The following is a 27,669-nucleotide window of genomic DNA, read 5'->3' as shown; positions in this document are numbered from 1 at the left end:
TGCGGCGCCGCATATGCCATCCCACCGGCGATTTACATTTTCGCCGGTGGGATGGCATTTCTGGGAGATTAGTCGCCCGCGAACAGGGAGATTTGTCGCGGGCGACTAATCTCCCCGTGTGCCAGAGCCCTAAAGCTGGCCATACATGGAAAGATCTGCTCATTTGTCAAGTTGTCTTTTTATCTTATCAAATAACAACCAGACACCTTCATGTATAAAACTTTATTATGTAATTACACTTCCTTTATTCTTAGAAATTATTTACACTGATAACAGGTTTTGGCACTGTAGAAATTCAAAAAGTGCAGTCTCTAAGTCAGTTTGTGTAATAGATGTTATAAAATGTGTTTCATAGTGAAAGGCAATATCTAGAAGCTTGGATCAGTTCTTCTGTTTGGGGTTTCCCTTCTGTTGCTTTCATTTTCCACCGAGTGTAGGGAAAAGCCAGAGATATTAGTGGTTCTTATATAGAGGTAGCATTTGGTGTGAAGTCCAGATATGGGAGTTTCTTGGACAGTTTGTTTGGCCAATATCAAATGGAATCAAAAAGGGAGCCACTGTCCAACTTGTTATCCCGGTAAAGGTCGAAGTTTTGCAGGAGCTTCTCTTTCTCTTTATTCACTATTATCCCCCAAGATGGTGAACTACTATCTGGAAATTACAAAAAACAGAGAAACTGCAAATTAGTGGAAACGTGGGGAAATAAAACATAGCTAGCTCTATATTTTCTGACAGGACTTGGAGCATTACATGCATTACACACAGCTCAGCATTCAGATAGGGGGGTAGTTGTCATTCAGACATGCAACCTAAGGCTTATACCACACATGGTAGAGACTCTTCCCCTATGCTCGAATCAGTACTCTTCTGTGCCTAGATTCTTACCTTGTGTTTATCCACAGGCTGAGAATCTGTCACGTGGCAGACCCCACAGTTGCAGGGGGCCAGGGAATAAGGGGGCCTGGATTGCGGGGTCTTCTTCCTCTACAACTACTAAAAATGTGTGCACCTGCTATAGATGCAGGTATGTATGTCCCTACACAGGGCTACCATCAGTAATTGTGCGGCCTTGTAACATTAAGTTAGCAGGGCCCTACCCCTAAGGGGCCCCAAATATTAGCCCATCTGTTTTGCCCCCCTCTATAATGACCAGACTCTCACAGGCAAGTCTGGACTGGTGTTCAAAATAGGCCCTGGCATTTTAAGTACACATAGGCCCCAGCTTCAATCCGCATCTTACAGCAGCCCCTCTGGTATTGCCAGAAGCCACAGATTGCGAATCCGGGCCTGCTCACAGGCAATTAAGTCCCTTTCTCTAACCATGGCCAAAAAATACTAGGCTTAGCTTGCTTAGCATTTTTTATGGTACATGTCCCTATTGGTTCAATGCTGGTAATTACATGACCTACCAGGGACCAGTGCCTGATGCTTACTTCACATGCTTTTTACAGGTACCTGTGCGCACCCCTCCATTTACCTGCAGACTGGTCAGAATATTCTCTGCTTTTCTGCCATGAGAACTGTACATTTCCATGGACAGCTTCAGTCTGCTCCAAAGCGTCTGATTGAGTGGGCTGATGGTCACATATAGCTGATGCTGCTCCAACAAGATGCCTGCTTCTCTGAGTCGGCAATACATACAGTGTAGAGTCATCAGATTCACATGGGGTTCTATCAACATCTCTATTTTCTGTTTTGGGATAGTGGTTCCTTTGGTTGTGGTCATCCATAGACCAAGACCCTTGTGTTGAAGTACACGGCATCTTGGATATGGCCCCTTCCATAGGCTCAAGAGATAAGGAATCATCAAAATCACTTTCCTCTGGGACATTTAAGGACAGATTCTGGGAATCTCTGGAGCACTGGTCAGCTTTTTCCACCCATGTGTAAATCTGCAAAGGAACCAATATAGGAGTTTTCATGTTAGAGCTGGTATGCACAAGGTTGTGTATTGCAATTTACTTTACACTTGTGGCTTTAGTGTTGAAGAGCATCAGAGGTGTTAGTCAAAAATTGTTATGTCCTTGGTTGCTGTGGTGGTAAGCCTCTTCACTATTAACCCACCTCTTCCCCAATGCCATGGATGAAGCATAATGAATCACCACCCTGTGCAGGAGGGAAGGCAGGAAAATGACATCCAGTACCTCAAAATGCCATGGAAGTGGTATAGGGCCAATACAAGCTTTAGAAACTACTTGCCACCTACTCCAAACCTGGAAATAGCACAGTTCTTGCCATGGGGAAAACCCACTTCTTGTGAATATTGCTTATGGTGAAGTGAGCATTTTTAGGTTTATGGGAAGAAGTGAATGCCATTCTTACCTCTTGTAACAGAGGCCTTTTCTTTGTTAGACATAAACAGGCTGCGAGACTCAGTTGGAAGGCAGCGTTATTTGACAGAAACCCAGCTCTGGAATCAATATATTTACGGCTAATTTGATGTGAACAAAGACTCTCTGGAGACTCGTGATCTGCCTGTTTCCCATCCGAATCCAAATATTCTTTTGCTCTCTCCAATTCTTCTAGAAATAAATCTTTCTACAAAAAAAAAAGGGATTTTCACTTCAGAGTATGAAATACAACTCCCTTATGGTAATAGGGGCACGAGGCAAGATGCCCTAAAACACACCATACACTCTGAATAGGAATTGTCTGCACAGAAAGAGTGTGACACCCACTTATCTCTCAGGTACATGCATTGATGAGTGACTGCACTGGGTGCATGCAGGTGACTCCCAGTCAAAGGGAAAAAGGGGTGACTGAGCATGTTGTCCCCCTCCCACAGAGCAACAGAACCTTTGGGTTGCCATTAACTTTAGGTTTGTTCATTTGTGCAGGCTTTTAGAATGTTCTTTCTTCCCCTCTCACCTTAGGGTGAGAACCCAAGGAGCGGTTGAGTCGCCAGCGATAGATCTCTGGTATCGCAGGCAATAAACCACTCTGAAAAGGCTTTCCACTGGCAGTGGAAAACCCTTTCCATCGGTATTCCAAAGTTTTGCGAAGTTTCCTCCTGTAGGCAACTTTGCGCAACTTCAGAAAAAGAAACTATGCTACTGTTGCCAGTGGAAAGCCTTTTCTGAGCGGTTTGCCACACGATAGCAGAGATCTAATGCAGGCAACTCAACCGCTCCGTGGGTTTTTATCCTCAAGGGTGAAGACACACAGGGTGATTAATCGACGCGACTAAAGTCGGTCGCGGCAACTTATCACTACAACTTAGGTTCACCCTAACAAATGCTTCTCGCGCAGGTTATCTCAAAAAATCCACCTGCTCTGCTAAACACTAGTGGCCAGCTGTCGATCAGACAGCTTCAAAAATCCTGCTGGGGAAGGACCACATTAGCTCTGGTGAGGAGCACAGTGCCACAGAGTGCCTGTACTGGGAGTTGGAGCTCAAAGCAATCAACACTGTGTGATCATGTCACTGTTGTACATTAGTGACTATACAGAAATGCTTTGCAGCAATATATACCTCAACAATTACTGAGTGATTCTCAGAAAATGCTACTTGCACAGTGCACATAAAGACTTTCATATGGCTCTTGTATGGCCTAACAACCAATTAAAAAAAAAATAAGTAATTGTATATAAAATGGTTAATTAGGAGTGCATACAAATATTCTATCTAGAAATATTGAAAAAGAAAAAAAAATGTGGCAGTGTCTGCATCCCTTCAATAAGATGTTAATGTTAATAACCAGTTTTTTGGGATATTGATACTGTTCGATGCATGTTCATATGTCCTTACCAAGTATACAGGATTCCTGGATTTGTCACAAGCTTTCTGACCTGTCAGTATTTCAGCTAGAACCTAGGAGAAATTGATTCATGAAAAGATGAAAGAATTAAAATTGAGTACTACATTGGCCTATGTTATATACACAGAACATGGTCCTAGATTGTGATAGAACACCTAACAAAAAGGCCAAGGAATAAGTGTTATGTCTGTTAATAAAGGACATTTACCGCCTGGGTCAACTGTTTACAAAAGAACTGTACTGCTAAAACCACCTCTGTAGCTTTTTATTCTTTGGTATTATAAACTCTGTGCCGTTAGATGTATGCTTGTAGCCAGGGGCAAGTGCTACCGGGCACCCCCACAAATGCCTGTGACCCCCTCTGAAGGCTCCCTTTGACTTCAATGCACTAGAGAACAGACTAGTAACTAGAAAAAATGTTTATTACCTCTCCCAAGAAAATGCAAATATACATTATTTAGCGATGCACCAAATCCAGTATTTGGTTCGGGATTTGGCCAAGATACGGCCTTTTTCAGCAGGATTCAGATTCGCACATGTGCCTGGCCGAACCAAATCCGAATCCTTAAAATCATGTAACTTTTTGTCACTTAAACACGGAAGTTGAAAATTTTCAAAGGTTTCCGGGGTTCGCCCAAATCCCAAAATAGTCAATTCAGTGCATCTCTAATATTATCAGCAAAAAAAAGGATTTAACTTTTTTCAGCAAACTATAAGTCACAGTAAGGAGGAGTGATGGGGAAAATGTCTCCATAGTACCATGCATTTGTTTCCATAGTTCTTTGTTTTATTCCCTTGCAGCACTAGTAATTATAAGAAGCTACTTACAACACCGCAAGAAAAGATATCCGTTTGTACAGTCAGCTGGCCATGCCGAAAGAAACTGTCAGGCAGATACGGCTGGTGGACTTGCAGGTCTTTGCTCTTTGCTTTCGTGTAACCTGCCTGTTTATCCGGACAGAACCGAAGCCCAGAATGACCCAGTTTTGGAAATGAATTTTCATCTAAAAAGATGTTGGAACTGTGACAGACAATAATAAAGTTCAATAACCAATTAGAAACAGGCCTTTGCTCTAAAGAATTTCCATTTTAAAGAGACATATGTCTAAAATATTGGTTTTAGCATCTTGTAGTGAGAGAGGTAATTTTACAATTTTGGTTTTGCCTCTCTATAAACTGGAATCCAGACTGCTGTCTGCTCTCCTCTTCTGTTCATCATGTAATATGTCATTTAAACAGTTGCCACCTCTTCCCATTTGACATAAGGTAACCAATCCAAACCAGAAGTTTGGATTAAAGGCCGAAAAGCCACAATACAACAAAGAGATTTATAAAGTACAATAGCAAATATTGCTGGAATATGAGTGTGTATATGCTTGCCAGAATCCTTAGTCACAAGCACCCAGAAGTATTAGAGTGGATCCACACTTGACATACCGTGGACCCATTCTCATCCACAGCTCAATGTAGCTGCACTGACAGACACAGCATCGGCATTCGACATTCCCAGTATTCTCAGAGAGCCAACATGTTGCACGGTGTGTTTGACCCCTGTGTTTGACCACCCAACACTATGGTGAAAGCACCTTCTCAAGAAACTATTCTCCTACTTAGATGCCCTAGGATTGTGCCCATTTCTCCAGGCATGTGGAATCCCATATTGTACAGATCCATTCCTTTCAGCTTTCGTTAATCATGTGGCATTTATTGGCAGAAAAACTTACTATACGACGGATAATCAGAGACTATCAGTGCCAGTCAGTCACATTTGGCAGCCAAAGCTGATGGCTCAGTTGCATTACTTCTGCTATTCAACAGTTACCATTAGCTGTTTTTCCCAAAGCTCATACCATTGCTTCTCATCAATTCCATTCCCTAACTCATATTACCATGCTTTAATGTAAGAACGGTTAGTAAATGATGCTGGGAAGTTAAAGCGGAGGTATAAAAACATATTTGCCTAATGGGAAGCATTCCAACACCTTCCTTCAAAAATGGGTGTGGTTTAACACTGGGAGTGGGACGATTTCCAGTAAGAGCTATGAGAGTCACAATGTGTTCCAGCTACAGGGAGCTGGAAATGTTTGTGTAATTCATCTATAGTGTAGGAGCAGTAAATTCCAGTAAATTTATGATCATTCCACCACTGAAAAAGTTTGACCTAGGTTCCTGAGGTAAAGAAAGGGTTTTTTTTCAATATTGATGCTACCAGTTTGTGGGGAGAAACAAGGGTATGTTTTTGTCCTACCAAATAACAAAGTCATAATCAGTGGTGTAAATAGTAATTTCCCAAATGTGGGCATCAAGAGTTGGGTTTCCAAAATAGAGATTCTGTATTATAATGTTTTCTAAATGATCCAACAGCAAAGGTATGGACTCTACATGTGGCAAAGGAACAGCCACCAGCTTTGGCACATGATAATAAAGCTGGCCATACACGTTCAGATTTTAGTCTTTTTCCAACAAACATTCAGACATCGGTCATACATTTAAATGGAATTATCTGAAACTAACATTAAGCCTGAAATTGCAGGATAAAGCCCTTAAAATACAAATTGGAGGATGTTCTGAACATGAAATAGTTGGCAGACACCAGTCTTACAAAAGTGCATTCCAATGTAGGATACACTATACATGCGCAGATTTTTTCATTAGCCAACCAAAATTTTCTAATGTGGCCGATCAACTAAATAACCAATCGCCATGGTACGAAAGTGTCAAGGAAAAACTGTTGGATAGGCCAGTTTGATTGTAGCTACATTTTATTCCTACGAAGGCAGTATCCAGACATTATTAACAGAACTGTCTCTAAGCTGATACTACATCGAATGTCACAAAACATGTCAGTCTTAGGGCTCTGGCACACGGGGAAATTAGTCGCCCGCGACAAAACTCCATGTTCGCGGGCGACTAATCTCCCCGAGTTGCCATGACCCGCCATCCCACCGGCGAACATGTAAGTCGCTGGCGGGATGGCACACGCAAGTCTTTTTCGGCGATTTCGGGAAATCGCGCCGCCGCGTGTGCCATCCCGCCGGCGACTTACATGTTCGCCGGTGGGATGGCGGGTCATGGCAACTCGGGGAGATTAGTCGCCCGTGACAAGGGAGTTTTGTCACGGGCGACTAATCTCCCCGTGTGCCAGAGCCCTTATAGTCCTGAAACACTCTTATCAGTAGTTAGCTCTGTTATCTCTAAGAACAGAACAGGCAAAGAGGCCCAGTTGACCATGACACCCAACACACCCAAGAGGCCTCTTTTCACAAGTTTGCGGACTCATCAAAAACGTTTTTACAACAGCAAAAAGAAACATTTTATACAATGTATTTCAAAACCCCTCTGATATTAAATGATATGAACAAGATGGAGTAAAGAAACAAGATGGTTTCTTTTTTTCTCTCACAAAAGTTATTGGAAATATAATTAAGAGCCGGAAAAACTAGGTTTCGATTTTATTGGTACGTGTATGGCCATCTTAAGCGTGTAAGTGTGGGAATCCCAAGCCCCCAGCATCACTGGATCTATAAAGAACCGTCCTTACACAGACCCTAGGGCGACGCCTTTCCTAAATGAAGGAGGAAAGTATTGCTTGGAAAAACATCAGTGTGGTTGATCGAAATTGGATGTGCCCTGAAATAGTGTAATAGTTTATGAAGCAATGTTATCTTGATATGCCAAATCCTCCTGATCCATGAAATATGGTATTTGCCCCACTTCTTTAGTATTTTGGTTTAAAGAGGGAAGGAAAATTGCTGTGACATAATTGTTTAGGCAAACATGTAAGCTTAACACCCAATAGACAGACTGAGGGAGGCCATTCAAATTAAGGGTTCAAGGTGAACAACTTAGGGGCTGATTCATCAAAGTACGAGTTCGAATCCTGAAATGGGTAAAATTCGGATTAGATACCATAATTTCTGATGATCGCAAATATGGTTCCAAAAAAAATGCTTCTGAAAAAATGTATTAGTCACGATAATATCATATTGGTGATACAAAAGTCACTAAATTTTCGTATCCGAACGATAATAAACAGCAGGAAAACCTTTCTGACTTTGATCCTTCAATGCATGATTTTTAAAGCCACCCACAGGACTCAATGGCACTCTGCAGCTCCAACCCGGCCCAAGGAAAGTCTCCCATAGGGCTCAATGGCACTCTGCAGCTCCAACCCGGCCCAAGGAAAGTCTCCCATAGGGCTCAATGGCACTCTGCAGCTCCAACCTGGCCCAAGGAAAGTCTCCCATAGGGCTCAATAGCACTCTGCAGCTCCAACCTGGCCCAAGGAAAGTCTCCCATAGGGCTCAATGGCACTCTGCAGCTCCAACCCGGCCCAAGGAAAGTCTCCCATAGGGCTCAATGGCACTCTGCAGCTCCAACCCGGCCCAAGGAAAGCCTCCCATAGGGCTCAATGGCACTCTGCAGCTCCAACCCGGCCCAAGGAAAGTCTCCCATAGGGCTCAATGGCACTCTGCAGCCAGGGGCGATTCTGGACATATCGACGCCTGAGGCGGCTCCTGGATGCCGCCCCGCTCCCCAGCGCTTACCTTCTGAGCGCAGGAGCGGGTCCGTGGGGCGGTGAGATCGCTAGTGCAGAGAGCGCAATTGCTGCAGCTCCAACCCGGCCCAAGGAAAGCCTCCCATAGGGCTCAATGGCACTCTGCAGCTCCAACCCGGCCCAAGGAAAGTCTCCCATAGGGCTCAATGGCACTCTGCAGCTCCAACCTGGCCCAAGGAAAGTCTCCCATAGGGCTCAATGGCACTCTGCAGCTCCAACCTGGCCCAAGGAAAGTCTCCCATAGGGCTCAATGGCACTCTGCAGCTCCAACCCGGCCCAAGGAAAGTCTCCCATAGGGCTCAATGGCACTCTGCAGCTCCAACCCGGCCCAAGGAAAGTCTCCCATAGGGCTCAATGGCACTCTGCAGCTCCAACCCGGCCCAAGGGAAGTCTCCCATAGGGCTCAATGGCACTCTGCAGCTCCAACCCGGCCCAAGGGAAGTCTCCCATAGGGCTCAATGGCACTCTGCAGCCCCAACCCGGCCCAAGGAAAGTCTCCCATAGGGCTCAATGGCACTCTGCAGCTCCAACCCGGCCCAAGGAAAGTCTCCCATAGGGCTCAATGGCACTCTGCAGCTCCAACCCGGCCCAAGGAAAGTCTCCCATAGGGCTCAATGGCACTCTGCAGCTCCAACCCGGCCCAAGGAAAGTCTCCCATAGGGCTCAATGGCACTCTGCAGCTCCAACCCGGCCCAAGGAAAGCCTCCCATAGGGCTCAATGGCACTCTGCAGCTCCAACCTGGCCCAAGGAAAGTCTCCCATAGGGCTCAATGGCACTCTGTAGCTCCAACCTGGCCCAAGGAAAGCCTCCCATAGGGCTCAATGGCACTCTGCAGCTCCAACCTGGCCCAAGGAAAGCCTCCCATAGGGCTCAATGGCACTCTGCAGCTCCAACCTGGCCCAAGGAAAGTCTCCCATAGGGCTCAATGGCACTCTGCAGCTCCAACCCGGCCCAAGGAAAGTCTCCCATAGGGCTCAATGGCACTCTGCAGCTCCAACCTGGCCAAAGGAAAGTCACGATACTGAAGCTTGAATGAATCCGAAACTTACGTACTCGTTGCGACAATACGATTTTGTTGCATAATTTTTGACGCACAGTACGAAAAAGTTGCGCAAATCAGCAAAAAAAAGGCGAAAATACGCAAGGTACGAAAACTTAGAAAAAATACGATTTTTTTATATTCGGAGGCAATCGTACTTTCATAAATGGGCCCCAATACACTCTGTTTTAGGGAGATTTCCCATTTAGTATTTTCAACGTTAGTTCTTAGTCCCAAATAAGTTCTATATGTCCTGCAATTCCACAATAAGTTAAACAATCTGGCATTTGGCTACTGAATTAGCTACAGGTAAGTACCATACCTCTTAATGTTTCCGTGAAGTATATCATTACTGTGCAAGTGCCGAATGGCTTTTAGGAATCCCAAAGCGATCTTCAGCCTTCTTTCCCAGTTCAGGATATGATTCCCACTCTGTAAAGCACAGGAGTGAGCCGTTATTTTGTACATAGCACTACCAGTTCAGCGCACATTTTGGAGATATAGAAACCATTATCACAGTTTGAAGGATTTTAGCGGCATGTTCTTGATTGAATGGTTTGTACACTTATTTTATAGAGTATGACAACATTATGAATTTCTATTTTATCTTCAATAATAATCTGCTAAAAAGAAAGGGGGAGTTACGGGTGGGCGATATCGGGGAGCAGTTAGGTTAAAAAAAAATAATCCGATCGTTTGGCCCTGGGGCCAAACGATCGGATTATGTGGGCGGCAATGGGGCAGTCGGATCGGGGACCGCATCAACGAGCCGATGCGGTCCCCGATCCGACCAGATTTTCTAACCTGGCCGATCGAGATCTGGCCAATTTCAGGCCAGATCTCGGTCGGCCAGGCCGCTCTGCTCTCCCCATACACGGGCCGATTAGCTGCCGAATCGGTCGAAGGGACCGATATCGGCAGCTATAGTCGGCCCGTGTATGGCCACCTTTAGACCCGGGCAGTGAAGTGGGCGCCCTTCTTAAGGTGTCTATATACGGTAAGACCCACTCATTTGGCGAGGTTGCCAAACAAGCGGATCTTCTCCCAATATGCTAAGGTGGGCCTTATCGGGCTAAACGAACAAATTACAATAATGACCGTGGTAGCCATCAGGCCAAGGACTGTATCAGCTTGCTGATGTGGTCCCTGGTCTGACAGGAACATCAACCCTGCCCAGTCCACACCTGGATGATGTTCGGGCAGATATCAATTGGGGGGCCCCATACATGGGTACATAAGCTGATGAATTGTTGTAAAAGATTCGAATTGACAGCTTAAGTCTGCCTGTGTATGGCCACTTTTAGTTTCAGAGAGGAGTAGGCAAACCACCATTTAAGGGAGGTTAGCAAAGAGAAAAGGTCCCTGTCCGCTCTTCCTAGGTGGGGGGGGGGGGGTTGGATTTTTTGTTGTTCTAGTTTCTTGTTTTGCTAGTTGTTGCTTATGTGGTTTGGAGGGCAGGGGTACACTAGTTTTAGTTAGTTAGGAGGGGGGAGCCAGGAAAAAGAGTCAGTAATCTGTTTACCCCTAGTAGTTGTCACAGCTGTTAAGCAGGCCCTTGTCAGCCATATTAGTGTAATGGCTTGGGAATGGAGTTTTAGAAAATGATCTTTGCAATTGATGGTGGGTCTTGGTTATTGGTTGCTCAGTGGCAGGGGGCCAGTTGAGTGAGGAGGGCTGGGGCCAGTTGAGTGAGGAGGGCTGGGGCATATCCTCTAAGATAGGTGCATTGAGGCTGCTGGATAAGCTCTAGCTTATGGCACGGCAGACTGACAGGGGCCCTGGAGGTATAGTACATTATATTTCTGTGGAATATGTATAACTGTACTATTGAATTGTTTGTTACTGTGATGACTTGTACTGTTTGGATTTTTTTTAATAAAGCTGTGGCCATTACAACAATGATATTGTCACACATTTTATTAAGTAGTTAGGTTAGCGTGATAAAACATGGCTGATACCAGGGTCATAAAACTGATCCTTGTGCATATTTATTTGTGTGAAGATGATAAGAGTAATTAAACTGTAAGCTCCAAAGGGGCAGGAACTGATGTCATGTTGCTTTTATATAGTAAATAATGTATCCTCTATTGATAAATAAATGGATAATAAAAGTCACAGACGCGTTCCATGCTCTCCAAGGTGACTTCTAATACAACATGTTGCACATTACATTTTTCACGTTCCACGTGGCACAAGTGACATCACTAGGCAATGACATCACTAAACTATTCTCTTCCTTAAAGGGCTGCATCTACATATTTATGACATATTTATGGCAGATTAGACAAACCTGACGGGGCACTTCTTCTTACGTTATGGTTGCACTTATATTCATTTCGTAAGTGAAAAAGAATGTAGGTCCTTTTACCTGTTGTAATGCCAGATCTAAAGATCCATTCCTGATGAACTGGTTTATAAGGCAGGAACAATCACCCTCTACACAGAAACCAAGCAACGGCAGAATATTTGCATGACAGCACCTGTGACATTGACAACTGACAGTTAGTTAATAGGCAAGTAATTAGTTATGGATAAGTAATACTACTGGTTGTAGATGTGTTATCTCTATGTTTCAGTGGTAATTTGTTTTACACTGCGGTGCCCTCAGGGAGAGCTGAAACATTCAAACACCTTTACATGGCCAGCATCTTCATCTACAATACTACTTGGCCTGGCAATGCACCCTTCCCTGTCTGCAGGATGGAAAAATAACCTGCCTATGGCCAGGGCTACCATTCTCTGGAGCTTAGTAGATGTGTGACAGAGAGGCCTTTATGTGACACACTATACAAAATCTTATCGAATATTGGTTTACAAGGCCCTAGAAATGATGGGGCAGCCCAGGCCTACAGCAGACACTAGCATTGTCAGGTGGGAATTGTTTAGAAAACGCCAGTGCAAGTGGACATGGTGGAACAGTGTTTTGGCCACTGCATTTCTCTCTCCACATGTACCATAGACCTAGGCAGTTTATGGCCCCGTAAGTACAGTGCCCCCTTGTGCTGACAGGCAGCTACTCTGATCTGAGCACAATACACCCCAGCTGGCCAACAGTCCCAACATAAAGTTAGTGTTACTGTATTTCCTATACATATCTGCAGAAAAACAAAAGCTATGCTGGAATGGTGACAGGCTTGTCCATCTGTTTTGCAGCCCCTTCCCCTTCTTGTTTTTATATCAGCTTTTTACAACAAGGGAAGTGATTTACTTTTACCTGTCTCACTTCCTGAATAGAGCAGTACCTTACTCTGCTAGGATACAGCAGCATATGAGATTGGCCATACTATCTGTAGAAGTTCCCTAATGATGGCACGTACCGGAAACTGATTTGAGCCTCTGTGTGGAAAAATGAAGACATCCTTTTTTGCTCTTCATCCTGTACCTAGAAGAGAAAACCACAAACATTACAAATCATGTTATTACATCACGGGAGGCACGAAATGAACTATGAAGGTGCTAGTACTGCATGGAAAAAAACATGCTTGAGATTTCAGGGTTTTAAGTTTGTGGTCCTTGGTTAGGGTTGCCACCTGTTTTTGCCACCAATATCCGCCTTCGGGTTGGGGGTGGACAGTGATGTCACTTGGGGGTGGAGTGATGTAACAGGGTGGGAAAATAGGTGGATGGGGTGGGATATGGGCTGGATGTGCATAGAAATGGGCAGGGAAGAGGTGGGCCTCTGCTTTAAAGGGGGTGATTGGCCATGGAGTGGGTTAGAGAAGGGAGGGATTTATAGGTAGGGTTGCCACCCTTACAAATTTACCAGCAAATATATTGCTAGTAAATTTATAGTACCAGCACTGGCCCTAGCTGGTGATTTACCCTAGACAGCTCACTAACATAGAGCAGGGCAAAGTGCAATGTCAAAAAAAAACAGGAGCAAAACACCATTGGGGTCATTAATCAACACTGATTGGCACTGATGGGCAGTAACCCATGGCAACCAATCAAATTGTTGCACTTATTGTTCTACCTACAACTGGTTGGTTGCTATGGGTTACTGCTCATGGGAGAATTTCCAATATTGATAAATGAGCCCCAAATGTTTTGCACTTTGCATCCTATTAAAAACAGAAATGAATATCCATGGACTAATCTACTTTACCTTTTTAAGCCTTTTTATTGCATATAGTTTGTCTTGTTTGTGTCCCATGTAAACGTCGGCAAATTCTCCTTCGTGTATGATTTTGCTGCTGCAGAAACAGTCAGTGGCATCCTCCACGTCCTTCTGCGTCCATATTTTACACAACCCTTTTGAAAAGGAACTTTTCTCTTGCTGCGGGATACTAAGAACCTTTACAATCAATGAAAAATAAAATATAGTACATTATCCAGAAAGCTCCGAATTACGGAAAGCCCGTCTCCCATAGACTCCATTTTAATCAAATAATTCAGAATTTTAGAACTGATTTCCTTTTTCTCTGTAGTAATAAAACAGTACCTTGTAACTGATCCCAACTAAGATATAAATAATCCTTATTGGATGCAAAACAATCCTATTGGGTTTAATTAATGTTTTATAGATTTTTTTAATAGATTTAATGTATGGAGATCCAAATTACGGAAAAACCCGTTATCCTGAATACCCCTGGTCCCGAGCATTCTGGATAATGGGTCCTATACCTGTATTTGCTTTAAAATGTAAACTGTATCAGGCTGTTTCATATCATTAACATGTTTTACTGATACCTTGCACTTGGGTGCCACATTGTTATTAAAGCATTGGGAAATCTTTCTGGCTGTATGAAAGTCATAAAAAGCAAAAAGAGAAATATATAATAGAGTTTAGGGATCCCTGTTTTTAAGAATGGCCATTCCAGAATAGTACTCCCTCTGTCCCAAGGAATGCAAAAATCATCCCATCCCCCATGATTAGAATTACTATCTTTGGACCCTGGGAAAGTGCTGCTCTTCTCTAAAATACACACCAGCAGGGGTTCCTATTAACATCCTATGAACGTACACATAGATACCGGGTTACTAACCAATTCATTACTGCTCTGATATCCATTAGGCTAAGTGAGGGAATAGCTGAGGGGTCCTCAACCAATCAATATAAAAATGATGAAAACAGCAGCACTCCGGTTGTTTTGAAAAATGTGAATCTTTACTCAAGTGCCAAAAAGTGCTGCTGTTTTCAGCATTTTTGTATTTATTTGCCCGGGCAGTGGGTACAGCGTGCACCTGGGGCTGCAAGAAGCTATTTTCACTGTGTCAGCACATGTTAACTGATTCAACCAATCAATATACCCACAGATCATCTTATTGAAATTTTCAACTCTTTTATGGTCTATAAAGATACAATATGTCTCTAAATGAGAAGAAAACCTAGTCGGATGCATACAGCTGGCCAAACACAGCATAACTTCCTCATTTGGTGACCTGACCATCCAAAGCAGTTGGCCCAATCAGCTGATTCAATTTCTGTCCCTCACTGAAAAAATCATTGGATAACCCAGGTGATTTTCACATACAATACGATATCTGCTGCCCTTAATATGCAGGATTTATTGCCTCTGCTGATGATATCTGACCTAGGTTCAATCAGATATAAGTCAGAGAAGGCATCATTATGCCAGCATGCTGTCTATATATAAATGTGCATTTATATTTTGTTCTGGATAGTGTTTATGCATCTTTTCTACAACGCCTCAACTGAATAAACTCATGTCAAAAGGGGGGTTTATAATTTTTTTGAGGCTAATATCCCAGGGAAGGTAACACTAAGCTGGATCTGTACTAAATAACATGTGAACAGTGCAGTGTTTCTTATATCTCAGTCTGTGGGGCTTCCAAACTGCGATGTGTGGGTTGTACAATTAATTAAGCACTAGAAAGCAAGGTTAAGGTTCTGATCAAGGGCTTGAATAATCTGAATGCTGAAGATGAGATGTCTCTTTGTGGTTGTATCTGTTTTTTTCCCAGTATACTTATCAGATATATTGCGTTGTAAGTTTATCTGATTGGCAAGCTGCATAGCAGATTTGGTGATTAGGTGCAGACCACAGATCTGAGATACTATAGTTGTTATTTTTACAAGTCAGAAATGGAACTCAGGGAGTGGCAAGGAGTCCATTAATTGCAGAAAGCCTGGGGCCTACAACTCAATAACTCAATTTAATGGGCCCCGTAATGAACTGTGCTATTAAAGGAGAATATTTATGTTTGCGTAGATGGAATATTTTTCTTAGTAACGCCTAAAGAAAACCATTATGAGTTATTTTTTGGATCTACATGCTACCAGTGATCTCAGACCTGGGCCTCTAGGCCTTGTTTCTTTCCAGATTATTGTGACATTACCAGAACTGTAAGGGTTAAATCCTGTAATCTCTGTTCGTAACACCTGTAGCACGAACTGTTAGGGTAAATCTCTGTAACTCTGTCTGTGCACCTGTAGCACTGTCCCTATAAGCAGTCACGGACCGGTCCGATTTAATCTGTGCGTCGGCGAAACATCTGATATCGTCTGCGCATGTGCGCTGATCAGGGAACTTGTACAAACGATACAACCAGTATGTGTATTGCAAACAAGTACCAATTTATTTTGTTTTGATATTACTTATATAGTAGATAGAAAAACACATCCCATTATGCTTACGTATCATGGGTGGGTACATTGCAATTATTAGTAGAAATACAGAAATTATTTAATTAGCTTATAACACAACATATGGGCTGTCATAAAGCTTTCTTTTTAGGTATGTTTTACGGAAAGGATAATCTCCCTATTAAAGCCAGGCCAAGTAGATTTGGCACCCAAGGCATGGATGGCAATGTAAGCTATCACCCCCATGGTACAGCACACCATTACTACTGTCTGAAAGTGCTGGAAGTTGGGGGATAGACAAGAAACTGTTCTACTGATGAGCTGTTTAAAAAGGGCAACACAGTTATGATATATGAACCTATGAACCAGCTACTATGACAATAAGAAGTGGATTACAATCAAATGTGAGATTTAGGTATTGTTACATACAAACAAATTAAAATTACCTATTAAAAAAGAATTGTAGACCAAATGGCAGGGACTTACCTCCTCAGGAGAATGGCATGTCAGACTACATTCTGATTGGATGGACAGTGAGTGCAACAGATCTGATGGAGGAGGAGGTGGGGCAGGCAGTGGGGGAGTGGGAAGTTCTGTAATATACAAACAGAAAGTGATTTAAGGGAATCTGGTCTGAGGTACGGCTCCCATATTTCCTAGTATCAGTTTAATATATGTGGCCAGGTTCGGATTAGCCTTCTGGAATACCAGAAGATCTCCCAGTTGGCCCCAGTCATGGACAACCCTGTTAGCTCATCCTTGTTAAGGTTAAATATACATTTTTGTTTTAACATTCAGCACCATCTACATCAAATTCTCAAGAGACTTGGGTCTGTATGTCAGTTACTCCGATGGGCCCTAGGATATCCCGGTTCAACACAGGATCTGAGAGTCCTGTCCTAAGATCTGTTTGTGTCTTTATGCCCTATGATTAATCTAAACAGAGAAACTGCCTGTTACCTAATGGTGAAGTATATGTAAGTTCTGGCAGCTTATTATCTGTCTTCAAATCAGACTCCTTTTCAGCTTTTCTTCTCTCTGGTACTTTAGAGGCTATTACTGACAGTGGAGACCCTGAAATGCAAAAAAAAGCATTATTTTCAGAATAATTCAGTCTCTGCATTACCCCTGCATGTTTCCAGCTATTGCCTTTCTATATCTCATTCTTCTTTTCAAGAGGTAAAGGAGGGTTATGGGGAAACCCTGTACCCTTTATGTTCTTTATCTGAAGTCACTTTCTGCTTTTCCATGTATTGGGGATAAAATAGGAACTGACCCTTTTAATTAATGAGGCTTTTAAGTAAAACTACCAGAGAGGATATCTCTGAAATGTGTTCTTGAGAAGGTCTGGGGTGTCCTGCAAGAGTGTCAGAGGCCCAGTTTCCATCTGCCTATTCTTTTTTTTGTATTTCAACAAATCTTTATTGAATACTCACACTTTAGTTACAGCATAGTTATCTCATAAAAGTAGAATATGTATTTATAATCAGATACCCTTAGATATTGACAGTTAGCTATATAAAGAGAAGGAGAAGGGGAAACCGGAGAAGAGGGGACGGAGGAGGAGCAATCAACCGTAAAGAAGGCGATGTTCAAGATGGTCTAAGGGAAGGAGAGAGGGAAGGGAAGAGAAAGGAAGCAGAACCAAGAGGAACTACACGGCATTTTCAAGGTAAGTACAGTAAAATAAAGTTACATTAAGTTGCATTAACTCGGTATGGCATGGCAAAACGTATTATAATGGTCATAAACTATTATGAGAGTTTAGGTAAGAGAGCCAGGGCTGCCAACACAAAACAAACTCCTGATGTTTCTCATGTATAGAAGAGGTAATTTCTTCCATTGTGTATATCTCATTCATGACTACAAACCATTCTTCTACAGTAGGGGGATTTACATCTCTCCAGTGTCTGGGGATGAGAATCTTAGCTCATCTGCCTATTCTTATTTGCACAATATAAAATCTAAAACATCTAGAATTGCCTACATATAATGGACCCTATGTTTCCTTGTGGGCCTTTGAATGTCAACATTGATTCTGCCAGGGGGTAAAAATGGTTAAACAATGATGTCCAACCAGTACTGGGTCTCATGTACTCGGGTGGGCCTTTGGATGTCCAGTTCAACACTAGTTGTGCCAGTGGGTATGGCCATAGATAGGAACTGTCCTGCAATGAAGTTCCACCAATACAAGAGCTCATATAAAACCACTTTAAATCATAGATGCCAGTAAATGCAAAGGATGTCAAATGCCAGAGAATTACTGCAGGTACAATGCACGAACATACAGTTGCTTGTTATTCAGAACAAGACAAGGCCACTCACATTGCTGTAGAATCCCCAAGGCTCTGTACATTTCCAGCTTCTGGAGGCGTTCAACCAGTTTCTGCAGAGTCGGCAGTTTTTGTCCCCAAGACCACATAAGCTCCCGGGTTACACTCACCCCTGTCTTCTCATACGATCGGATTCTCCGCAGAACCGTTTGGTCATCGATCACAGAAGATGCTATTTGGACATAAGATGGACATGCTCTTCACTGGAGGAAGGAATTCCAGCATTTATTATGTATGTTCTCAAAACCCATATCCATTCTTGACAATTGAGTGCAGAATGGATTTGCTGAGATGGGGGTGTAAGTGTTTCAATTAACTTTTATTATGATATAGACATTGATATTCTAAGAGAATTTGACATTGGTATTCATTTTTTATTTGCATTGGTTTTTTATTTATTTAGCTTTTGTTTAGCAGCTCTCCAGTTTGGAATTTCAGCAGCTATCTCGTTGCTAGGGTCTTATTTACCCTGGCAACCAGGCAGTGGTTTGAACGAGAGGCAGGAATATGAATAGGAAGGGGCCTGCATAGAAAGATACATAATAAAAAGTAACAATAACATTGTAGCCTCACAGAGCAATAGTTTTTGGCTGCCGGGTCAGTGACCCCCCACTTGAAAGCGGGAAAGAGGCAGAAGATTAAGGCAAATAATTTAAAAAAATATAAAAAATAAATAATGAAGATGAAGTGCAAAGTTGCTAGAAATAGTACATCCTATAACATAAACTTAAGACATGTCATATTAAAAGAAAACATGATTCTAAGCAACTTTCCAATATGAATTTATCAAACATTTTTAGTGCTTTAAATGTAATTGCTATTGAAAGCAGCATTTTTCTTAATTCCTGGTTGTTAGTTTTTAAACAATGTGGCAAATGTCAGTGGCCTGCAGCCAATAAAGGTCCGTCAGTCGCCTTGTGTTATATTTTGTTTAAAAAAATCAGAGCCCCCAGGGCAGAGATTAGAAAAGAATAGACAAACTTGCTTTTAAAGGAATAATATATACAGATAACTTAAAAACCATTACAATTCTGTAATGAATGTAAATTGCAAAGTTGCTTAGAATTCCTTCAAAGCTGGACTTTCCCCTTTAACGTCTATGCTCAACCTCTCACCTATAAAGGGGAGCAAATCCCACCAACAATGTTCCAGGCATCTAGGGGAAATCCTTCCTAGAAGTGTAGGTTATAGGCAGGTTTGTACTGAGCCCCAGTGGTCCAGATCCGATCCCTGTCGCCACTGTCCCTCCCCTGACACATTGAAAGTAAGTTTGGTGCTCAGGGGAGGACGTTGGTTGGGTGGCGGGGGCCCCTGCGGGGTGTTAGGGTGGAGTGGCGGGGGCACCTGCGGGGGGTTAGGGTGGAGTGGCGGGGGCACCTGCAGGGGGTTAGGGTGGAGTGGCGGGGGCACCTGCAGGGGGTTAGGGTGGAGTGGCGGGGGCACCTGCAGGGGGTTAGGGTGGAGTGGCGGGGCACCTGCGGGGGGTTAGGGTGGAGTGGTCGGGGCACCTGCGGGGGGTTATGGTGGAGTGTCGGGGGCCCCTGCGGGGGGTTAGGGTGGAGTGGTGGGGGCACCTGCGGGGGGTTAGGGTGGAGTGGCGGGGGCCCCTGTGGGGGGTTAGGGTGGAGTGGCGGGGGCACCTGTGGGGGGTTAGGGTGGAGTGGCGGGGGCCCCTGCGGGGGGTTAGATTGGAGTGGTGGGGGCACCTGCGGGGGGTTAGGGTGGAGTGGCGGGGGCACCTGTGGGGGGTTAAGGTAACCACTGGGGGGCCCTGCACCCCCCAGTCTAATCCTTGTTATAGCAGCAAAGACAGGACAAACTTTATATTAAAACCCTTGGTTGTGTAATGATGAGTGTGAGTGAATCTGTCCCATTTCGCTTGGCCAAAAAATGTGGAACTTTTTTTGATGCGCAACAGATTTTTCTGCAGCGAATTTTCACAGAATTTTTGGGAAGCAATTCGCTAATGGCGAAATGCAGAAATTCACTGCTAATCCATGCCTGGCAAAAAAATTTGCTCATCACTAATGATGAGCCAGTTAGGCATATAGTGTTTTAGTTTGTAAGCTCTTTTGAGCAGGGCCCTCTATACCTGTATTTTGTAATCTATGTAACCTGTTTAATGTGTATACACTTATTTATTGCACATTGCTGCACAATATGTTGGTGATTTATAAATACAGGTTAACATAAAAAATATAGTAACTCTTGTTTAGGGTCAGGACCAATTGGTTAACAATCCCTATCTAAACTCAACAACTCAGGCCCCTCCTTTCATAGAACGGTGTGTAGCACACTGTAAATATGAATATACCCAGTTTTGTAATTATTCTGAATATTTGCAGCAAGAGGGTGATCTTACCAAAGCGCATCCATTCCCAGTCACTCAGACAGTCCATACAGCGACAGAAGTCATCCATTATTTTGGCTGGTATATCAAAGATACGAGGGGAGGAACCATTGTGCTGGGATCCTTCCATTCTTACCTATGTAAGGGGGATAAAAGAGTAAAATCTGGTTTATGCCTGTAAATAAACATCTCTTTCAAGTGTCTCTTAACAAAGTGTCTTTAGTGCATATAAAGTTAAAGGTGAAGTTACACCAAAAATGCATGGGTTTACAAATTCTAATTTGATAACAATTTACCTGCACTTGAAAAAACAGTTTAAGGTGTAGTTTGCCTTAAAATTATCTTCCAAAGAAGATTTCACAGGGCCTGGCACAACTGTACCCACAATCCCTGCCTGATGGGGGCCCAGATCACAACAGCAGTTTGGGAGTCAAAATGGATAATGAATAGGAAAGGGCATGTAATGAATGTGAAGCAAGGATGACAATCTAACTGAATGCTCACAGTCTGTATAAACATGGTGGTCAGGGTCAGAACTTTTTTTTATAATCATAGGCCAATAATAATATAATAATTCAAAAGCCATACAAAGTAAATAATGAACTTCTCCTTTAAATTACTTCTGAGGTTGTAATCTCTTTCTATAGATAATAAACCATGGGGGGCTGGACCAGTCGGACACCTTTTGTTTGCCTAAATCAGTGATCCCCAACCAGTGGCTCAGGGGCACCATGTTGCTCCCCAACTCCTTGGATGTTGCTCTCAGTGCCCCCAAACCAGGGAGTTATTTTTGAATTCCTGACTTGATGGCGAGTTTTGGTTGAATAAAAACAGGATTTCCTACCAAATAAAGCCCCTGTAAGCTGATAGGGTGCATAGAGGCTGCCTAATAGCCAATCTTAGCCCTTATTTGGCTCCTCCATGAACTTTTATGGTGCTTGTGTAGCTCTCCAAGTCTTTTAACATTTGACTGTGGCTCACGAGTAAGAAAGGTTGGGGGGGGACCCCTGGCCTAAATTCAGTAGGGGCAGCTCATCCTAAAATCAACTGTTAGTATCTAGTTAGACAGTAATATCATAATATTCTGATATTCTTTTTTCATTTAGCAGCTCTCTAGTTTGGAGTTTAAGTAGGTATCTGGTTGCTAGGGTCTAGTTTACCCTAGCAGCTAGGCAGTAGTTTGAATGAGAGACTGAAGGTGAAAGAGAGAGTTCCTGAATAGAAAGCTACGCAGTAAAAAAAAAACCAATAACAATTACAATAACAATCTAACCTTACAGAGCAACAATTCTTCTGTAAATGGGGTCAGTGACCCAGACAACCAGGTAGCACTGGCAGAAGAGGAGGGCAAATAATTATAAAAAACTAGAGAGGTTGTTTAAGAACACAGAGGCAAGTGCAGTGAATGTAGCTGCCTCTTCTGCTGAATCACGTGTAAGTGCACCTGTCCATTCTGTAAAACCTGCTACTGCCACCCTGAACATGGGGGTAAATGCAGGGATCCCACAGCGGGTTGAGTCAATAGGCACAACAGACATATCCAAAAGAGTGATGTGCAAAGAGCATTTTCCAAGTGTGGAAGCGACACTGTCCCCACTACCCCTTTAATGCCCTATATACGTCAAGAAAGATTGTTTCTACACTGCATTAAAGAGGTACAGTTTGGAGTTGGACCCATTTTGTGCTCTCACTACACTCAATACAACTACAGGGTGTTCCTAGGTACATATAACATGATGGGAAAGGATACAGTACCTTCAATGCCCTCTTCTCCCAAGGACTGAGCACCCACACAGAAGAAGGATCCTTACTGAACAGCTGGACGCTGTGTGTCTTGTGAGCAGGCAGCGCTGGAGCAAGCAGCACTCAGCAACACTGGTTTCCCCCTGAAGTTAGTCATGCAAAAGGAAAATATTCATGACGTTATGAGCTGTTCCTCAATTACACAATCAAGAGTTGGCTGTGATGTTCAGTGGCAAGTTTGCGCCAGCCTCTGTCTGGCTTGTTACACCAATTTGTGGAGAGGCTGCTCCTTTACTAAAAATCCTCCCCCCAGTGAAACGACAGGCTCCATGGCTCACAATACGACTTCCTCCCATTACTGCGAGCCAGTGCCTGTGTGTGTGTCACTGAACCCGTTTTTCAGGAAGTGAATGTCAATGCGCTAGTGTTCTGCCTCAGTGTTGTGAGGGGTTATTCACCCAAAGAAGTGAAAGCCATAGTGAGGAATGCCACTGTGCTACAGCCAGGCCTTTAGCTACTGGGGTCTGGTAGGTCAGAAACACAAGAAGGGCTGCTGCACAGGGCAGCCCTGATACAAAGCCATACACGGGATGATTTTAGCTGCCGATATTGGTCCTTTAGACCAGGGATCCCCAACCAGTGGCCCAGGGGCAACATGTTGCCCCCCAACCCCTTGGATGTTGCTCTCAGTGCCCCCAAACCAGGGAGTTATATTTGAATTCCTGACTTAGTGAGAAGTTTTGGATGAATAAAAACAAGATTTCCTACCAAATAAAGCCCCTGTAAGCTGATAGTGTGCATAGAGGCTGCCTAATAGCCAATCTTAGCCCTTATTTGGCTCCTCCATGAACTTTTATGGTGCTTGTGTTGCTCCCCAAGTCTATTTACATTTGACTGTGGATCACAAGTAAGAAAGGTTGGGGACCCCTGATTTAGACCGATTCTGCAATTTATCTGCCCCTGTATGGGCCCTAACGACGGGCCTCCCTGACTGACATCTGGCCTGAAATCACCCAGATCTTGATCGGCAGGTTCGATTTTTCCATCAGATCAGCAACCGCATCGGTTCGTTGATGCGGTCCTGAACCAACGGCGCCTTTTACTCTAATGGCACTGGCTTTCAAGCTTCTCTCTTCAGGACCCACCCCTAGTAAGTATCTGCTCTTGCTGTGACAGATACTAGCAGCCAGCTGGGAATTTCCCATGTTGTTGGGCACTAAACATAAGAGCCCTACAGAGGTGCTGATCTGCCTGAATTTCAGTCAGTAAAAAGAAACCAAAAAGCCATACATATGTTTAACACATTGAAAGCATGATAAAAATAAACAGTTTGTTTGGTAGGGTTTCATTGCACAAACTGTAAAAATGTATTAGGCTAATGTCCTGCAGGGAGAATTAGTCGCTGCGGCAAGTTGCTTGTCTTTTCCTAACAAGCGATTACTAGAGATTTCAACAACGGAGCGATTCTATTACCCACAGATCCAAAGCATTGTCATTCAAAACTATTGGAATCGCTGAAAGTAAAACCCACTGAGCGGCAAGTTGCTGCGATATCCCCATTTAATTTCTAATTGTGGGGGGGGAATATGACACCTGGATTTGTGGGAAATAAAATTGCTCCGTTGTTGAAATCTCTTGTAATCGCTTGCTATAGTAAAAGACAATCAACCTGTCGCTGGAACTCACTTTTTAAGTCTTTAAGCCTTACAGTACAGGCATAGGATCTCTTGTCTGGAATGCTCGGGGCCCAGGTTTTCCAAAATAAGGGATAGTTCTATAATCTGGATCACCATACCTTATTTTCTGCTAAAAATCATTTAAACATTAAATAAACCCAATAGGATTGTTTTGTTACCAATATGGATTCATGCAGCTTAGTTGAGATCTAGTACAAGCTTACAGGTATTATTACAGTAAAAAAGCAAATCATTTTTAAAAATGGGAATTATTTGCACTTTCTGGATAACGAGTTGCCAGATAAGGAGCCCCCTAGTTGCATCTACATCTCCACTGAAACTATTGGGACTAAAGTTAAGCACCTATATAATTTTCCATATTTGCACTTTTCAACTGATTGGCCAGCACATTTATCTGTTTTTAGGGGACCACACACATTCATATAATACTTTTTAGAAATTAAATGCCAAGAAAAAAAGAAACTGCTTGTGTGACCAGTCCAGGGTCAGACTGAGGGGTCCATGGCCCACTGGGCCCCAACCCTAGGGATCCACTTCTCCTACCCCCACCACAAACTCCCCTCAGCACTTAAGTGCCTGCCTACTCACATACCTATTGCGCCTAACTGCCCACCCAATGCACTACCTATATCTTGCTTAGAATATGTCAGTCTTAGTGATGAGTGAAATTTTTCGGCAGGCATGGATTTGCAGGGAATTTCCGTGTTTCTCCATTGGAAGAATGGGCGTTAAAGATGCTGATTTATCAATTTATCAAACAAAAGTTGTGGTTGCATCAAATTGGGAGTGGTTGCATCAAAACAGGTGGGTTGCATCAAAAAAGTTGCACACGTAAAAAAAAGGGGTTTTGCAAATTTTTTGCCGTTTCGCAAATTATTCTGAAGTTTTGCACATTTTTCACAAAGCGAAACGGGACAGATTTACTCATCACTAGTCAGTCTGTAGCATATTTAAAGTTAATGCACAGTTGAACTTCTTCCTGCAGCGGATACAACCAGTGGGCCCCCCTCTCATGCAGATGGCTGGTGATGAGGAACTTTCCTATCGTGTATCAGAGTTATTTATGCAGACTTTGTACTCAGTCATCAGTGCATTTATCTACAGACGTGATTCCCAGCAGCAGTTCCTGTCTATACCCCAATGGCCCTTGGCATTTCAGATCTGCCCACACTGGCATTAGGGTTTTGCCAACAAACCAAAGGATTAACGTAAGCATCTGATCACATGTGCAAGATTGTATTTCTGCATCAGACCACAGTGAAATTCCAAAGCGCTGCTGTATTAAGTGGTACAGGAACATGTAGAAGTTGCAGAAGTTACCCTCAAAGGGGAACTCAGACACAGTTTTATACATGTAAAATCAATACACATGCCCCTATGTTCCACAGTCAAACACTCATAGGATCAGGTACCTTGAGGGTGTTAAAGGGGAAGCAATGTAGTTTTGAAAGCTTAGGCTCCTCACTCCTACCTCATGGACCAGACTCCCGAGAGTAATCCTGATCCCCCGGGCAACAAAAGGCAGAGCTGTGCAGCGAGGTGGCTGCTAGGTCCAGACTGAGAATCAAAATAGGGTCTGGCATCTCAGAGAGGCCAAACAGCCCCCCAGCAGCCCAATAAATAGTGAGTGTCTATGGCATCTTACAGCAGCCCCTCTGGCATTTGCCAGAACCCACGGATTGCCAGTCTGGGCCTGATGGCTGTCATGTCTGATCTTGTTACTTCTGGTCCCTGTATGTAACTAGGGGCTTTCCTGACCCCAGCTCTCTCTCTCTCTATATATATATATATTTTTGCCAGGTTGAGATCAATGTGTTTTAGTGCTACGTTATGGGCTATATCATCACTTTCTCAAACACTATCACTGCATAAATACTTTGGAGTGCTGTGTATTTTGATTTTATATACAGAACAGAATGTTCCTTCTACTATAAGGACCATATTTTAAAGAAACAGTTCAGTGTAAAAATGAAACTGGGTAAAATAGATAGAGTGCGCAAAATAAATATTTCTTATTTAGGTTAGGCAAAAATGTAATCTATAAAGGCTGGAGTGAGCAGATGTCCAACATAATGGCCAGAACACTACTTCCTCCTTTACTGCTCTCTAAGCTGTTAGCAGTCAGTAACCAATCAGTGACTTGCGGGGGCATAAGTACAGTACTGTACCTTGTAATTGATCCCAACTAAAATATAATGAATCCTTACTGGAGGCAAAACAAACCTACTGGGTTTAATTAATATTTATAATTAATTTATAATTACATTAACTAATTATAATTCCTTAGTAGACAAAGTATGGTAATCCAAATTATAAAAAGGCCCCTTATCCAGAAAACCCCAGGTCCTGAGCATTCTAAATAACAGGTCCCATACCTGTATCCTCATTTTACAGCCAGGGGTATAGTATTTTTTTTTAAATACACAAGTTTAAGTGAGTCATGTGACACAAATTACATGACTAAGCACCTATTATAATTAATTAATTACATAACTGAGCACCTGTTATAAGAATATAATTTATGGGATAACTATGGTTCTTTTGTATTATTCCTTCCATAAACCAGGAAAATTCCCCCAATATTCCCAAACAGCTTGTGATTATGTTATTGTATAAGAATCAAACACACACAAATTTACACCAAAAGATGAATTTCTCTTTATAAAAGGAATGTTTGCATGTATTTACATTTCATATATAATACAAACAATTGCAGGTAATGTCAATGAGTAACAAAGCAAACCAACTATAGTGCAATTCAAACTGAGATTAGCAACTGGGGTTATGTCTTGGCTTGCATATGGCTGCGGAAATGTTGTGAGAAAACAAGGCAGTTATAGCATTAAATGTATAAAAAATATTAAAGCAGCAATTTAAGAAGAAAAACAAGTCCCAAAAGTGCAGTGCCCACACATGACTTTCATAAACGACACTTGGTACGGAAGTAAAACTCTGCTTACATAGCTTTACGCAGAGACCTTTAGGTAACTCCCTACTTGCATAATATTGATATATTTTGCAGCTCTGATTTCTTGCTATCTATATATAACATACATTGTCTTATCTTCAAGTTATCACTTTAACAAAATTTCAGTCATTAGGCCCCCATGGCATTGATCACAGCAAATTAGGTGCCCAGGAAAATACAATGGAAAGTAAATATTTATTGGACAGTTAAGCAAACACTATTGGGAGGGGACTGCATTGGTATGGTGCTCAGCCAACAGAGATTTCAAACCTGTCCAATAGATATCTGCCCAATTTTCAGACAAATATTTATAGGCAGGCCACTAGAGACCTACATACATTAATATGCCTCTGACTCGGTCCCAAGGGCCGTACATTTCAGATGTATTTTGTTAGTACAGGAATGGGATCCCTTATCCAGAAAGCAAATAATTCTAATTTTTAAAAATAATTTCCTTTTTCTCTGTAATAATAAAACAGGAGCTTGCACTTGATCCCAACTAAGATATAATTACCCCTTATTGGGGGCAGAACAGCCCTATTGGGTTTATTTAATGGTTAAATGATTCCCTTTTCTCTGTAATAATAAAACAGTAGCTGTACTTGATCCCAACTAAGATATAATTACCCCTTATTGGGGCAGAACAGCCCTATTGGGGTTATTTAATGGTTAAAT

At 42.8% G+C, this 27,669-nt stretch overlaps 1 protein-coding gene across 2 annotated transcripts; it reads right to left on the bottom strand.

The window, feature by feature from the left end:
- Nucleotides 1-207: 207 nt before the first annotated feature.
- irak2 (interleukin 1 receptor associated kinase 2) lies at nt 208-22,712 on the bottom strand. 2 transcript variants are annotated; one of them, XM_012960900.3, is made up of 14 exons: nt 22,342-22,712; nt 20,599-20,722; nt 18,229-18,408; nt 16,864-16,977; nt 16,390-16,496; nt 13,462-13,650; nt 12,674-12,738; nt 11,725-11,836; nt 9,679-9,788; nt 4,587-4,779; nt 3,749-3,811; nt 2,323-2,538; nt 1,478-1,892; nt 208-651 (listed from the first exon to the last, which is right to left on the bottom strand). In XM_012960900.3, the coding sequence occupies exons 2-14, from the start codon at nt 20,714-20,716 to the stop codon at nt 533-535; spliced, it is 2,001 nt and encodes a 666-aa protein (XP_012816354.1). In that variant the 5' UTR covers nt 20,717-20,722; nt 22,342-22,712; the 3' UTR covers nt 208-532.
- Nucleotides 22,713-27,669: the final 4,957 nt, after the last annotated feature.

This window comes from Xenopus tropicalis, chromosome 4 (assembly GCF_000004195.4).
Source record: "Xenopus tropicalis strain Nigerian chromosome 4, UCB_Xtro_10.0, whole genome shotgun sequence".
In the NCBI taxonomy this organism is placed as follows: Eukaryota; Metazoa; Chordata; class Amphibia; order Anura; family Pipidae; genus Xenopus; species Xenopus tropicalis.
Note: the sequence above shows the minus strand (reverse complement) of the source record. Positions and strands in the feature narration are given on the sequence as shown.

Excerpts from the sequence above, each read along its gene's own strand:
- irak2 (XM_012960900.3), bottom strand. The coding sequence starts at position 20,716 with ATGGAAGGATCCCAGCACAATGGTTCCTCCCCTCGTATCTTTGATATA. Across the intron at positions 13,651-16,389 it reads CATGCCATTCTCCTGAGGAG|GTTCTTAGTATCCCGCAGCA; the intron begins GTAAGTCCCTGC and ends TTGATTGTAAAG. Across the intron at positions 9,789-11,724 it reads TAGATCTGGCATTACAACAG|AGTGGGAATCATATCCTGAA; the intron begins GTAAAAGGACCT and ends TGTGCTTTACAG.